Here is a 16,807-nt window from a genome sequence, read left to right on the forward strand (position 1 = left end):
TACCAGATCATTTTCTAAATAGTACAAATAGATAAAGCCATAGTTGAAAAATAGACTCCCACCTGGTTCCAACCTATTTAAATGTGACGATTTGGTATTTTTTTATATCATTTGAACTACAATATCTTTGAGTTTTGATCTGGTGATGGACAGCAATCCCATTTTTCTTACATTTGAAAGTCCTACAAATAACATAAGATAATATAGAGCGAAATGGTTTGTCTTTTTTCATGAAAGAAGCCACTTAGAAACTATTTGAATCGTTTATAAAATACGCTTATGCTCCACTCTAAAGTTACTGTTTCAGTGTGCGAAAAAGTACACGTCCCACCGGACAAGTAGATCTTTCAATTGACTTGTCCGGCGGACAAGTGACGTTTTTCGCCCCGATTTATTGACAAATTATTGATAAATTCAGTTTACAAAAGGCAGAACTCATTCGCAAATTGTCCGTGTCCGCCATTGTTCATTTAGAAATGTTAGTTTCGGTTCTGCAAATCGATTCATAAGGAAATGCATCTCGCCGCTTTCTGTACAGTTAGACGGGGGCGGGGCGGAGCGGATGGGAAGTGTAGCACAGTGGCAGGGTTGGGAAGCAAAACTCGGAACAATAACAATTGTCCGGTCCCGGGATTAAGAGTTGTGAGGACAGGAGGCGAGGCCGAGCCCCGCGGACTGCAGCTCTCTCTCTCTATGCTCCGTGTCAGCTGATCGCTGCACGGTGCAGCTCAGCGTCTCTCTCTCTCTCTACACACAGCGGATCCGCTGCCCGTTTAACAGCCTCATCTTTGTCAAACTTTCTATGTTCTTTCTCTAACACGTAATGGAGGTTATTAAGCGTTTTAGCTCCTGTGTTGTTAATATTAACCACCATTTCCTTTATGAAGTGAAGCAGCCTCCCTGTCTGTGTCCTCGCGCTGTCCTCACATCCCTGGACCCCCAGACTCGGAGGAGCACAGGGATGTCATGTCAGTATTGTTTATGAAGCAGGGTATAGAAAGTACATTATTGAAATGCTATTTATACTATTTATTTACTTTTACAAACAGTGAGTAGCTGGGCAGCTATTGCAGGACATGTGTAAGCGTGCAAGCTCTTTTAGTTGTAGAAAAGCGCTAGGACTATAAGCTATATAGGCTATATATATATATATATATATATATATATAAAAAAAAATAATAATAACTTTATTTGTATAGCACCTTTCATACAGGGGATTGCAGTTCAAAGTGCTTTACATCAGTAAAAAATAAGACATAAAATCAGTGTAAAACAAGCAGCAAGAGCAAAGCATAAAGTGGGATCAAATAATTAAAAATAAAAACATGGGGAATAAAACATAGAGAAATAGTGCAATGTCAATCACAGAGAATAGTGCAGTATAATAGAGTAAAATCAGTAAAATGCTTTGGTAAAGAGATAGGTTTTAAGCTGGTGACCTCTAATAGACCTGCATCTGATGATCGCAGTGTTCTGGCAGGTGTGTAGTTCATCAGAGAGTCAGCCATGTAGCTGGGTCCTTGTCCATTTAGAGCTTTGTATGTGAGGAGAAGCCCCTTCAAATCAATTCTAAAAGTTACAGGAAGCCAGTGTAGAGTAGCTAAGACAGGACTAACGTGTTCCCTCCTTTTGGTATTCGTTAGTAGTCTAGCTGCAGAGTTTTGAATGAGCTGGAGTCTTCCAATAGCTTTCTTGGGGAGACCAGTGAATAGTGCATTGCAGTAGTCTAGTCGGCTAGATATAAAAGCATGAATGAGCTTCTCTGCATCATTTTGATGTATGAATGGTCTTACCTTCGCTATGATTCTGAGCTTTGTTTAAATGGGCGTTGAAGTTCAAATCTGAGTCCAGGATGACACTGAGACTTGTCACCTCCGGTTTAATCCAAGTGGTTAAACTTCCTAGATTATTTGTTAGCATCTCTCTTTTTGAGATAATAATAATGTATTATTATTATTATTATTATTAGGCCTATGTGTTGGAGATGTGTGGTTGGACTCTGTCTCACAGGCAGGTTGCAGTGTAACATCAGAGGACACTGGGCCAATTGTACATTCTCAAACTGCACCGCTTAGAACTAACTAAACAATGCAGAGATTATTTTTATATAAATTGTATTCAATAACTGTAAGAAATTCAACAGTATGAAGTGATTTGTAAATAGGAATACAGATTTGACTTAATGTTTTCATAAATATATTTTTCTCCCAGTTTGTCATGGGACTTATTTTTATCCTCTCAAAAGAACCGGAATCGAGAACCGAAAATAACCGGAATCGAAAAGCAGAACCGGAATCGTTAAAATCCAAACGATACCCAACCCTATGTGTGATGCAGTAAAATCTTACCGCTCACTTACGTTAGCGGTGTTGTAAAAACCGTGGGAAAATGTAAAATACGATGACGAAGAAGATTCCAGTGGCCCCAATTTTTGTCCATTTTGGACAAGTGAAAAATGTATTCGGACAAGTAAATTGCCAAACTCACTTGTCCATGGACAAGTACTCTTTTTCTCACACATTCATAATATAGATACCAATATATTGACAGATAGATAGAGATAGTATAATATATATATATATATATATAAATAATAGATAGATATAAAGATATATATATATTATATTATATATAAATATATAGAATATATATAATATTCATATAGATATATGTATTCATAATATATATATATTAGGGCTGTCAGTCGATTAAAATATTTAATCGCGATTAATCGCATGATGTCCATAGTTAATCGCGATTAATCGCAAATTAATCGCACATTTTTATCGGTCTAAATGTACCTTAGAGGAAGATTTTCAAGTTTTTAATACTCTGATCAACATAGAGAGATAATATATAGGAGTCAGAGAGAGAGAGAGAGGGAGAGAGAGAAAGAGAGAGAGAGAGGGAGAGAGAGATGAGAGAGAGAGAAATAGAGAGAGAGGAGAGGCAGAAGATGAGAGGCATGAGAGAGAGAGGAGAGAGAGTCATAGATAGTGCAGTAGAGAGAGAGACACAGATAAGCATATAGAGGAGATATATATATAGTCAGAGAGATTCATATATATATTCATATATATAGAGACATAGAGATAGATACATATTATTCATATATATATATATATATATATTCATATATATATATTAGGGCTGTCAGTCGATTAAAATATTTAATCGCGATTAATCGCATGATTGTCCATAGTTAATCGCGATTAATCGCAAATTAATCGCACATTTTTGATCTGTTCTAAATGTACCTTAGAGGAATATTTTTCAAGTTTTTAATACTCTTATCAACATATGAGTGGACAATATGCTTTATGCTAATGTTTATTATCATTTGAACAATGACAAATATTCTCATGAATATTAAACACAACAACCTCTGAACATTACAAATATTCGCCTCAATTCAACCTGGAACCTCTCATACAATAATACAATACAAATTGTGTGTGTGTGTGTGTGTGTGTGCGCGCGCGCTGGATCGTTGGAGCTATGTGCAACTCAAGGCATATGCTCGAACGGGAGCTGCCTGGACGCTGCAATCATGAGTGTGCTGACTTCTCCTACAATGTCCCGCTGTCTGACTTCCTGCATCAAGTCAAGTGCTCGGCGCAGTTGTGTGGATAGAGCGCTCCTCTGTTTTCATTTAAACAGCTCCTTATATCCGTTAGCGCAGCTAGCTAGCACCCGATGCTAACAACAACAATGCACGTAAGGTCTCTCCCTCGACACACACACACACACACCACACACACACACACACACACACACACACACACACACACCACAACCCCAACACACACCACACACACACACACACACACACACACACACACACACCCACACACACACACACACACACCACAACACACACACACACACACACTCTCTCTCCCGGTCCTCCCGATGGCCAGTCGGTGCCTGCCGGTGAGCGTGGAAGTGTGGTCTGCCACAAGCGGGCGGCAGGAGCGGGGCTGTCAGCATCAGCTTGTAGATGGTATTTTAAACTCGATGCGCTCTGAAACTACGGGCGGCCGAGGAAAAAATACACATGCGTTAATCGCGTTAAAATAATTAGTGGCGTTAATTTTTTTTTGCGTTAACGCGTTATTAACGCGTTAACTTGACAGCCCTAATATATATATTCATAATATATATTCATATATATATATATATATTTATATTCATATATATATGAATATATATAATATATATTCATGGGGACCTCCGATGTGTCCCCATGAGGGAGGCGAGTCCCCACACGTGACTGTGTAAACAGATTTAGGTCCCCACAAGTATAGTAATGCTGCCACACACACACACACACACACCACACACACACACACACACACACACACACACACACACCACACAACACACACACACACACCACACACACACACACACACACACACACACACACACACACACACACACACACACACACCACACACACACACACACACACACACACACACCACAAACACCCACCACACACACACACACAACACACACACACACCACACACACACACACACACACAAAATATATTTTCCAAGGAGAGTCAGTCATGAATGGGGCGAAGCCTGCGAGCTAGTTCAGGCTTGCTGCCCCACCACCACCCCAGCTTCAACCTGTAGGCTCGGGGGTTAGTTATTTAATCTAGTGCTGTCAAAATTATCGCGTTAACGGCGGTAATTCATTTTTTTAATTAATTGCGTTAAAATATTTAACGCATGTGCAGAATGGCCCGCCCCATACGTGCCACCAGTAGCAGCGCCGGGTATGGCTGGCGTAGGCTACACCCATACCAAGAAATGGCTTAGCCCCACCATGAGAAATGATGTTAAAGTAAGCAAAATAAAGTCTGCCAACTCGCGCGGAGTAAATTGCACAGACAGCAGTTAGTAAGATTGATTTCAGTAGCCACGGTTTTGAAAACTTTTGGCACGTAGTGATCGTCTTCTCAATAGAACATCTTTGATAACGGCGTGGTGTGTTGCAGGAAGTCCCGACGGAGAATACCTTTGCTGTAGTACAGGGCAGAGCCATATAATAGTAATAATATGGCTCTGGTACAGGGGTGCACATAACTGGTACGCAGGTTATGTGCGTAATCTGAAATGCGTACCGTCACTTGTGTCACAAAACGCATTTGCGTACCGACGTACTTGTGAAGCTTTTCCAGAAGGCTAACCGCCTTCTGGAAAAGCTTCACAAGTACGTCGGTACCACATCTAACCGATCACCGGACGACAGAGTCGGTCTCCGTGTGCACAGACAGGGCTGCTGTTAACGTCGGTCTGTACAACGGAACTGTGCCAAAACTACGCCAACCGGCTGCGGAGGGAGACCCCCCCCTTCACTGGAGAACTGCACTAAAACAGCTGATCACAACGTTCACCCCCCCCCCCCCCCCTCTGTCGTGTGATAGGTGTGTGGGTTGTCTTTCATTTCGACGAGAATTTTTTTATAATAAAACAATGAAAGAAGGCGGATATATCCATTTAACATACAGTATGTATGTTAAATTGATATATCCGCCTTCTTTCATTTATCTTTCCATTCCCACAACAATATACAAATAAATGGCATATTTTGGACATAGTTCGAATGGTGATTAATCATGATTAATTAATTTTAAGCTGTGATTAATCTGATTAAAAATTGTAATCGTTTGACAGCCCTAATTTAATCATCACTCATCGTGCTATGTATATCTGTGGAGTGATGATGCCTGAGCCTAGACGCCACACTCAACTATATGCTGCTTCTAAAAAAATGTTAAAGATACACGTGAGTTGTCTGACTGAAACACAGATTGTGTGTATTACTTTGCACCATTTGATCAAAAACTTAAGATTTAACTCAAACCGGCCTTCTATGATATGTTTCCATTGGTTTTAATTTGCCATTAGATGTAAGTCACAACAACACAGTACTGTTTACTTTAGAACATCCTCAAAAGAATGTGCAATAATAAATACGGCCCTTCACAGTTTGTTGACCCGTGCTTCACTTCAAACAGTAACAGACTCTGCTAAACATACAGTCTGCAGTAAATGTATGTGTTTGAAGTATTTTAAGCTGTTTGAAGTCCACGTCCTAAGTACAAAGTGAGCGTTCCAAATGAACAAATTAGGCAACACCATAACGGTACGTCCACACAGCAGCTTCAGAAGAAACTTCCACCGCTTCCAACGCTTCTCTGCCCATTGACTTTGAATGGGGATGACGTCACTTTGCCTCGCTCTTCACCGAACTGCATTGTGGGGGAGCGAAGCGAAGATTTCCAGGATCTCCAGGATTCCAAAGTTGAGCAATGTTCAACTTTTGAAGCTGAGCTGGAAGCGCCAGCCAAACAAACACGTTTATGCAAATCTGACAGTAGAAGCGCTAGCCAATCAAACCGCGTGTAAGCAGGGAGAACCAGACCGCAGTTAATTTCCTCATATTCCAAACGAGAAATTACGGTAGCAAATCACCCGGTTCTTTACGACCAGAACTATTAACGGGATACAAACCGGAGGAACCAGGCATGGAGGGAGGTGGCAGAGACAGGGGGTGAAACTGGTAGGTTTTCGCCTGTTTGGGGAGTTTATATATATATATATATTGCTCGCATAAAATCCCCGGGGGTTTTTGCTTTGTATGTCGGGGGCGGGAGATTCATGTGATTGGTCGCAAAAAATCCCCAAGCTGTCAGACACGCCCAGCTCCAAGCTTTTCAAGATTTTTGAAAAGCTGCTGTGTGGACGTACCGTTAGGGATGATGGCCTTAATCAGTAGAAATACAGAATGTACAGTAGTTCTTAAGAAAATGCTAAAGTTCGAAAAAAATTATTTCATAAAAACTAGTGCAAGCTGTACCCATTAAACCTGCAAATCACCAGAGGCCCAGAGATATGATACTCTTATTTAAAGTTTTTCCGGAAATTATGCAGTTAGTTAACATTCAATTTATCTACTAAGATATGTTTTACAGCACATTTTGGTTGAATTCTCTGATGTCTTCATCTTTGTCCGACCAACGTCCTGCCAATCCACCTGACCTTCTGTGTATCAATAAAGTATTTCTACACGGAATAACGCAATACCCACCCTTAGTACCCAGCATGCCGTTTGGTAGTGGGTCCCGTGCGATAAACGACACAGTGTGTACATGACTCAATACAAATGTCCAGTAGATTTCAGGAGCTTTTATATTGTGCTTAATTTCGATAACAACCATCTTACATAAAGTTGAACGGATAATGTTTGTCCAAAAAATCCGTCCAGACATTTCCACAGGGATTCCTTCAAGTAAGATTTGACAGAATATTCATATCATTTTAAAAGGAAGCTGGCCAAACTGAGATTTCTATAAATAAGATCAGAACAAATATCAAAAGAATAGTTGAAAATAAGATACTCAGAATGGATTTATTTTCATATTGGGTTCTCTCGGGTGAACAAAAAGTATTAATCATGAATTGAAATGGGCAATGAATATTTTATTTGAGCAGTCTCAATTGGGGCAGGCTCTTTTATAATAGAATATTTGAGAGACAGACAGTGGCAGTAATGGAGGGAAATACAGTAGTAGGCAAATTAAGAACACCAAATACTGATGGAGACAGAAACAAGAGACGATGAAACTTTTCAAATGCATTATTGGTACCTCATACAAATGATAACTGACAAAGAACTCCTTTAAAGCGTCTGAATTACAACCAGATTCCTTGTTTTTGATGGATGATGTTAGCCACATATATGTGACTAGATGCATCAAACAGCATCAGTTAGCATTCATTGGTGTAATGGAAACTTCTGTGTAGCAATGCAGTGGGAGTCACCGACTCAGGAAGGAGACAGGGTAGAGCAGGAGCTTTGATGTCAAACACTGGAGGTTTATTTGGAGTTACGGCCGGAGGATTCACATCACAATCACACAGTCACGGTCTGACTGCACGGGTGGTTGCCACGTCAATTCTGGAGCGCCTCTCTCTTGCTAGCCCATTTAACTGGTTTCAAAAGAGAGTAATCAACATGTTTTGATAAGATAGCGTTAGACAGTTTGGGCACACTGAGTTACCTGCGTCCGCCACTTATGGCCTCGAAGATGTCATACCCTGGAGTCCACAAACAACAAAGAAGGAAGTGTCCCAGTGCAGCCACAACAAAGACCATCTGTGACCTAGTGTTGACCGGTCACAATAACATTATTGGCTGAAGCAGCCTGTGTCCTTAAAGGACAGGAACAATAACATTATTGGCTGAAGCAGCCTGTGTCCTTAAAGGACAGGAACAATAACATTATTGGCTGAAGCAGCCTGTGTCCTTAAAGGACATCAATAGACGTCAAGGTTGGTCCTGTATGTCACATCTAGGAGTCTGAGATAATTATTTCCCTAACAATTGGTATTATTAACCATTTTAGTTTTCATAACCTCTTTATTGATGGTTTTAATTCTTCTTCGATACAGCCTTTTTTTTTTAAATTAAGGTCCAATTTAGTTTTAAATATGATTATAAAATAAATGTAATTATGATCATAATACAGAGGTATGCTTTAGGGCGTGGCTACCTTTTGATTGACAAGTTACTACTGTTAGGTTTGGGTGTTCTCCATCTTTTTGCCTTAGAACTCAAACCCTTTTTATAATATGTTTTCTGATAGTGAAAGTTAATGGTAACATTCGGTCGCTTTAAGGCAAAGTGTTGAGTTAGTTTCGTTCAACCATTCCGCGTCACTTCTGGTCCCCAAAAAACAAGATGGCAATCTTGTTGTTGGGGATAGAACTGTCAAAACAAGATATTCAAAGACATTACCTGGGATTTGTAATGACATACATATGTTTCCGATCTTTAATTCTCTTTCTTTTCCGTTTCTTTTTAAACAAAATAGTTGTAGCCCTCATTGAGACATAATAAGGCATTTTCTCATTTGCTATTGCATACATTGCGGTGCCCATTCACTCGCCCCGCTATATGTAAACTAAACATCTGACATGGTGTCACTGTTATACCAACAAAGCATATACATGTTATAGATATGCGTTTGAAAGTCATGCACTAATTAATCTTCTTGTTTGTACATGTTAGTCTGGAAATGCCTTTGTTTTGCCATAAAGCACACTTATAATTGAATGGATGAAAAAAAGAACAGGATATATAGAGAAGGAGAGATAGAGAAAGAGAGGTGGGAGGATGACAAACCGTTTCCATCATCATCACCTCCAGGCTAGAGGAGGCCGCATGCTTACATAAGAATACACAAAGCACAGCGCACATATGCATATCCGCACAGACCTTTCACAAAGACCTTGTTTTTTTTGTTTGTATGCAGATCGGTAAATGAGGTTGGTCAACGGAGCAAAGCATTGTGGGAGGGCATGGCAAACACATTATGGCATTTGCTTGTAATGAGACATTGTCAGTTTCTGTGTGTGTGCGTCTGAAAATAGTCTTCTTCGGAAAGGGAGGCTGACATGATAACCGAGAAGCAGCCATGTTTCATCTTCCAAACAATTAAGAATAAAACGGATGCATTCTCAAAGGGATATCTCACAGAAAGGATATTCCTTACAGGAAGAGCAGCTTCTTCCACCCCTCACATGTCGACTATTGACTTTTTTCTGTGTTGGTGCAGACGCAATCAAACGGATAGTGTCTAACAAGCATCCAGACAATCCCCTCCAGCCCCCTTTGGTTCTGACTGTTACCTTGAATGTGAATTACTTGAATGTTCTCTTTCCATCCAACTCGATTTCCAAGGCAACCAACCTGGTTATTTGAGGCATTACCCATTCATATTTAATTCAAACATTCCTGAATGAGATATAAACCGGTAATCATCCTGAGATATATTCCAAAATTACAATTTGTGCTGAGGTAATTTAATCCTAAATCAGTGCAGGTACATTTGCAATGGGTCAAATTACGTAATTGTCAAGATGTTAGATTGCAATTAAGAAAAGAAGAAGAATATTTTGGTCCACACAATCATAGTATATCATATTGTGCTTGCCGTATTTGGAAACAAACTAACAGCAATGTTAATATATGGGGACAGATTGTTCTCATCTCAGAACTGCTGGTAATTAAAAATGACTCTCCAACGCCAATGGGTACACATACAGCTGCTACTGTATTCGTGTTCTGTTTTGTGGTGCATGTTATAGTAAACACATGGTTTAATAGATTTTCAAATATGAGCAAATGCTGAGAGACATTTGCTTTAGCCAGTTCTTTGAGGACTGCCTGGAGTTGATGAGAAAGGGTACAGTTAGTATTCATTTTCTTCATTTCAAATTTTGCAAACAACTATGTTACTTGTAAGTACAAATAAGTAATTAAATTAAATTGACCCTGTTTGCTTTTGGTTTGGTCAATTTGTTAGCACATGTTATCTTTACGTTTGACATGTAGCATTTTGTGGAAATCCTAGGTATCACCAACATGTTCACATTTGTAATATTATGTGTCTACTATACAAACTATTAGTGGTGTTATGCTGAGTCTGAAGTTTGTTTGTGTTTTCTGACCACGTTGGGAATCTAAAGTGTAGTGTGAGGTTGTTCTGGTCTGCGAGGGCTACAATCCCTGTGTCCCCCTAGAGCAGTGGTTCTCAAACTTTTTCATACCAAGGACCACCCAACTCCACAAATATCCAAATACACATTGTTTTTTACAAATCGCCTGAAAATTGTACAAACAAGTGGCAACATGTGTGATGAAGGTATCTGGGCTATATCATGCAATCAAAAGTGAAACTTAAGCTCGACTAGAGCAGACTGGGCTCTGGTTCCAGACAGAAGGTGCTATCTCGACCAGATAGGACTCTGAGCTGATTCAGAAACCTGTGTAAGTTCTATTTTTGTTTCTAAACCTCTCTGTTTCACTCATTCTACTCTGTACAACTGTTCTGTAGTTATTCTGGCTAACATTGTGTTTTGAACAGAACAGCTAAAATACCTGTTTTTCAGGCAGACATCTGGGTAACTTATTTTTTCAGAAATCTTAAAAACTGAAACATTTGCTTCTTAGGGTTCACTTTGAATACACAATTGTGACCCGCTCTATCGAAATCAGTCGGAAGTCGCAACGGCTCATTTCAAAATAAACGTGGATTTGCGTAAAACATAACACTTTCAGAATATGAAACTTTTATTTCCAAAATCACACGATAAATACATTCTTGAAGCTTGCAAAGGGACGAAGACAGGCACCTGACAGGCACCTCTCATTCGCAATCTGCTCTTCCGCAGATTGCATCAAAGTGATGACTCGGTGGCAGTCATTATATAATGTGACATATTTTGCTTAATATTTGGAGTACAACAATCCTGATATCATTAGACAGCTAGGAATCTCCTCTTTCCAACGGTGTATACAACTCAAGATGTGTCTTCGGGTCAATGCGACTGATTTCGATGGAGCAGGTCACAATTGTACAAATACTAAGTGCTTTACTAGGGGTAATTGTAGTAGGGTTATCTTAAAACCTCTGGAACACGGGTTTAGTAAAAGGTGCATTACAATCGGCCTGAAGGCGCAGCTGATTGTGTGAAGTGAGACAGTTTCAGCTGGTGCCCATCAGCTGCAGAGAGTTAACTAATTAAAGGGCGTAGGCCCACAGCTGTGACAACTCAGCAAGCAGGACTAGTGTCCATTTAGGCAGCACTTTCCTGCAGCGTCAGACAGACAATAGAGTCCTGCGTGAGTCACGAGGAGGCACAGAGGAGGCACAGAGGAGGCACAGAGGAGGCAAATCCTACTTTACATGAGCTAAGTATCGCTGGTGTTTTTATCCACTCGTGCTAAAAACATGGAGACGTGGATTACTCCATCCAACACATCCACCCCAGCAGCTCTCCACAGCATATTCCTTCTCCCATACACCCAGACCCACTGGCAGAGGAGGGGCACTGGTCTCCTGCTCTCTCCCAAAGGAGCTTTTCCCTCTTCAAGCTACCTAACTTCACTCCTTCCACCTTTGAATTCCATGCCGTCACAGTAACCCATCCTATACAATTAACCTTACCGTCCACCAGGCGCCTTGGGGGGCTTCTTGGAGGAATTAGATAATCTCCTCTCACACATCCCTGAAACTGGCCCTCCCGCTGTACTTCTCGGAGACTTCAACCTCCAGACGGGGAAGATAGACGAACTAACATCTCTGTTAACCGCCTTTGCTTTCTCACTGTCTCCATCTCCACCAACTCATAAAGCTGGCAATGTCCTCGATCTCATATTCTCAAGGAACTGCGCTACTTCTAACCTCTCTGTAAACCCGCTCCACACCTCCGATCACTTCTTCATTTCATTCTCTCTACCCCTTTCCAAACAATTATGAATGAAAATGCATAAAAATAACAGAACACTAGTATGCTTGAAGTAAAAATGAACTCCTCCACGGGAACTTTACCCCCATCCTATTCTCACAGTCTCTAAATAAAGACTTTCCTCTTTGGAGGATGCACTTTTGACTTGGTGGAGTTTGAAAAAGATTCCAAAAGCTGGTTCCAAGCCAGCCCACTGAGATGTTTACTTCCTGACAAAGGCTGTCTTGACCTTGTCATTCTCAAACCGAGGTAGTCAATAAGAAATGAGACGCACGGAGCGAAAGAGAGGAGTCTCAGAGCCGGACGGAGAGAGACAGGTACAACTGTGGCATCGCAGCGATGCGTTGGTGTGCGTGCCGACTCGCTTAAATAATTCACATGGATCCAAACATGAGCGCACTCTTTCATTATTTACAAGCAGCACATTTGACACGCAAATACACATACACACAAATGTCACATTTAAAGCATTTAAAAAAAAGCACTACCATTAATGTTTAAGAGATGTGCACACGGACAAAGGAACGGACATGGAAAAGAAACGGGGGGGAAGGTGAATCACAGCAAGAGACATGAGGAATAATAAAAGGCGGGCGTATTAAAGTTGCATAAAGCTGTTTCTCAATGTTTACCTTGTTCCCTGGTCCCATCGTGTCATAAATCGCAATATAAATAGACGGAGTCCTTCAAAGACAACAGACTGGGGTTTTGGTCGGGTCAACTGCTGTTTTCCAGTTCTCTCTTCCCCCAAAAGCCCACCGCACAACGGCAACATCTTTTTAAATATAAATAGAAAACGTACAAGGTAACACTCTCTTGTGTCCCCAGCCAAGGAGCCGTTGAGAAAGACTCATGAAAGAACTGACATGCTGGGAAAGAGCCCACATGCATACATGTATGATTTCAAAATAATGTGTGCTCTTATATAGCTCTCTAAAAGTAGAATGCACCTCATAATACTGCTAACACATGATTAAATCAACTAGCACATCTATGGAAGCAAGGCATACACATGTAGTTTAAGAGCAGTTAGGGTTAGGGTTAGAAAACACCCTTTTCATGTATTGGCTGTAAATAATGCTAGAAGGATTGTTCTGCTTACTTTAAAACATGATGTTTGGTATATGTATGACACACCACACTTTGCCATCTTACATTTATGGAGATAGTGAAATAGTTTATAATATATTTTAGGGCTGCCAATTGAAATATTTATATTTATTTAATTGCGATGAATCAGATGATTTCCATAGTTAACTCACGATTAATCGCAAATTAATCACACATGTTTTGTATATTTAAAATGTATCTTAAAGGGATATTTTTTAAAGGTTTTAATTAGGGATGTCCCAATCACCTTTTTTTGCTCCCGATCCGATTCCGATCATTTGATTTTGACAATCTGCCGATACCGATTTTTCCCGAACCGATCTTTATGCAATGCATTAAGAGAAAAAAAGGTAACAGATAACGGCTGGTCATCCAACGCGATGAATTCAGCTATCTTGGCTGTTATTTGGCCTTTTCTCTGTTCTGGGGCAGTTTCTCTTTCCTTTTAAAAGTCTCTGAAAGTGTCGGTTGTTTCAGTGCCGTTCCCTGAGTGGCCGCTGTGTACTCGTCGTGTTGTTTGTGTTTGTTTCTCAGGTGGCGTATTAGATTGGTCGTGTTGAACGTAGCTCTGTTCTTTCGCCGCCTTGCAAACATTGCATCTGGCTGTTACACTGCCTTCGCTTTCAATTTTTAATACTTCCAAACTCCTGACATTTTCTCTGTCCCGACTCCCGAGTCACCAGCTGAACGTAGCCTCTCGTTAGCTTACTGCTACTATTAGACACTGCGCCCACTCTGTTGCCAGATTTCAGAGAAATAAGCAACCAGGTCTGAAAACAAGCCCAAAGAAGTGTCATTTTAAACCAAAACTAAGTCCTCATGATGACTTTAAGACGTGAACATGGTCATTTTTGTTTTGTAACATTAAATATGAATAAAAAAATATTTTATAAAAAAAAAAAAAAATCCGATTCCGATCTTTTGAAAATCACGTGATCGGCTCCGATCCCCGATCACGTGATCGGATCGGGACATCTCTAGTTTTATAATAATCTAAAGTACTGTGCTTAAGTTTAATCTTGAGGTACTTGTACTTAGCTGAGTTTTCATTCCACCACTGAAACCACACAACTGTGTTGAAAAGTCTTATTTGAGGTAAATGCACTCAAAGATGGAAACCTTTCTCCACAGTGCTGAACGTGTTCAAGCCGTCCTCTCCTCAGAGTAGAGGAAGGCCTGTTGATGCTACAATGGCTAATTACTCTCATCATAATAATAACTGTGACAAGTTTTTATAGATGAACTGTAACGCTTCCCATACATAACAGAGCTGACTCCAATCCTGCACACACAAACATCATCTTTGCACAGTAGTCGGTCTATGACTACAGAGTGTGAAGCGACAGTAGCTTGTAATGGATTCATTTAGATTAGTCACACTCCGAGGTATTATGAGGCGATCACACACAGAGGCGTAAGGTACTCTACTGCCTTAGGAGCTATAACACACACACACACACACACACACACACCACACACACCACACCACACCACCCCACACACACACACACACACCACACCACCACAACACACACACACCCACACACACACACAACACAACACACCACCACACACACCCACACACACACACAACACCACACACACACACCACACACACACACACACACACACACACACACACTTCTAAAAGTGAACAATAATTGCGCACCCACTTTAAAAATGGAATGGGTTCTTTCTACATCCTTTCACCACATTGTGATGAAAAGCAGGCCACTAGGTGCTCGTTATCCTGCTGACTGCTCTGTTATGGTCAGAACTCCACCTCGTTGTTAAAAGAAATACAACACAAATACAATCATTCAGTTTCAGATTAACAGCCCTCTCTGAAAGGTGTTCGAGCTCAGAGAGAATTCACTGTCTGAGAGTTAGCGTGTACTTCTGAAAGGTGCTTCAAGACATCATTGTGTTCCAGTAAGTCCAAAGGTTTAGTAGTTTGTCATTGTTCATTTTAACTTTGGGTAGTTTCAAATGCTGTCTTGGAAAGTGTAAGGTATGATATGCTGTGGTCATTTCTCCCAGTGAGTAGGAATGGAATCTGCATTTGAATGACTTGGACCACTGGCTGTGGCCATGTCAGCAAGGCTTCAGGGGTATCTCTTGTGGAACTACTGAAACATGAAGCTGTGCACCGCAGATGAACCAGAAGCAGGAGTTGCTGGGGTGCCACTCAGGGACTGGATGATGCAGGTTGGCGGTGAAGATCAAGCTCTGTATCCGAGGCTTCACGGTGTCAGTCGAGGCAGTTACAGTGGACCTGCTGTTAATGGGCCTGGGTCAAAGGCGCCTCCGGCTTCTCAGATTGAGCAGTCCCATACGGCCACTGAGGTTGCCTTCAGGCGGTTATGGTAAGCCTTGCTTGTGGGAAAGCAAAGGGAACATGTGGAGGAGGAAGTGCAATGGAGCCAGTGATGCATTGCTAATTGGTGGTGGAGAATAGCTCCTGACTCCTGAACTACTTCTATATTTACTAAACGTTGAAAACAGTTGGAAAGAACAGATTAAGTCAACTTGCAAATGTGATATTGTGTAACGTAAAATGTAATGATTGCGATTACATTGAGGATTAAAGCAATTGTGATATGATTCCCGATATGAAAGGGGATGACCTTTCTTTGGTACATTATTCATAGTTATCATTGAAACATATTACATTGGTCATGGTTTCTTTGTTAAGTGGATCTGTACCAAACAAGGCTTCTTTTATAAAAGCTTCTCATTTAGGGAAACTTCTTGCATACGTCTCTCACAGAATGACTGCATCTTGTCAGCTGCCGTTTGTTACACAACATGTAAAGGTGGCCCCTAACCCCTAGCTCAATGACACCAGAAATGCACGACCCCTGACTATGGTTAAGGTTAGACGTTCTCTCCGAAGCCACCATTCACTCTTTTCTGGAACAAGCTTTGTCTGTTTGGCTTTTAACCTTGTTGTTTGTATTGTAGCTTCTTCCTGGCACCTGATTGCTGAGTTATAATAAAGTTGTTGCCCAAACATGTCCAAAAAACGAGAGGGGTCTGTCTGCAGGCCTCCACTCTCAGGACCCCTCCACTCTCAGGACCCTCCACTCTCAGGGACCCTCCACTCTCAGTAAAGGAAGTGATGATTGAAGAACACGTTTTTTTTTCCCCCGCCCCCCGCCCCCCGAAGGACTCGTCTGATGGAAGTTTTCAAATCACAATGGAGACTCATCACGGAGGTGATGAGCCCGCACACCATGCACTTGGGTCGGCCTTGGTCAAGCCCTTTTGACCCCCCCCAGCCTGGTTCTCGTAAAGTTTACACCATGGAGGAATGTAACGGGAGTTTACAGGGGACTCTGCCCCCTCACGAGTGCCTAGTTTCC

At 41.1% G+C, this 16,807-nt stretch overlaps 1 protein-coding gene across 1 annotated transcript in view; it reads right to left on the reverse strand.

The window, feature by feature from the left end:
* The window catches only part of crtc3 (CREB regulated transcription coactivator 3), a 64,561-nt gene extending 51,579 nt beyond the window's left edge, over positions 1-12,982 (reverse strand). The window contains exon 1 of the mRNA XM_071202610.1: positions 12,965-12,982. Within this exon, the coding sequence (XP_071058711.1) occupies positions 12,965-12,982 (18 nt within the window). The remainder of the gene's footprint in view (positions 1-12,964) is intronic.
* Positions 12,983-16,807: the final 3,825 nt, after the last annotated feature.

This window comes from Pseudochaenichthys georgianus, chromosome 3 (assembly GCF_902827115.2).
Source record: "Pseudochaenichthys georgianus chromosome 3, fPseGeo1.2, whole genome shotgun sequence".
Taxonomy (NCBI): domain Eukaryota; kingdom Metazoa; phylum Chordata; class Actinopteri; order Perciformes; family Channichthyidae; genus Pseudochaenichthys; species Pseudochaenichthys georgianus.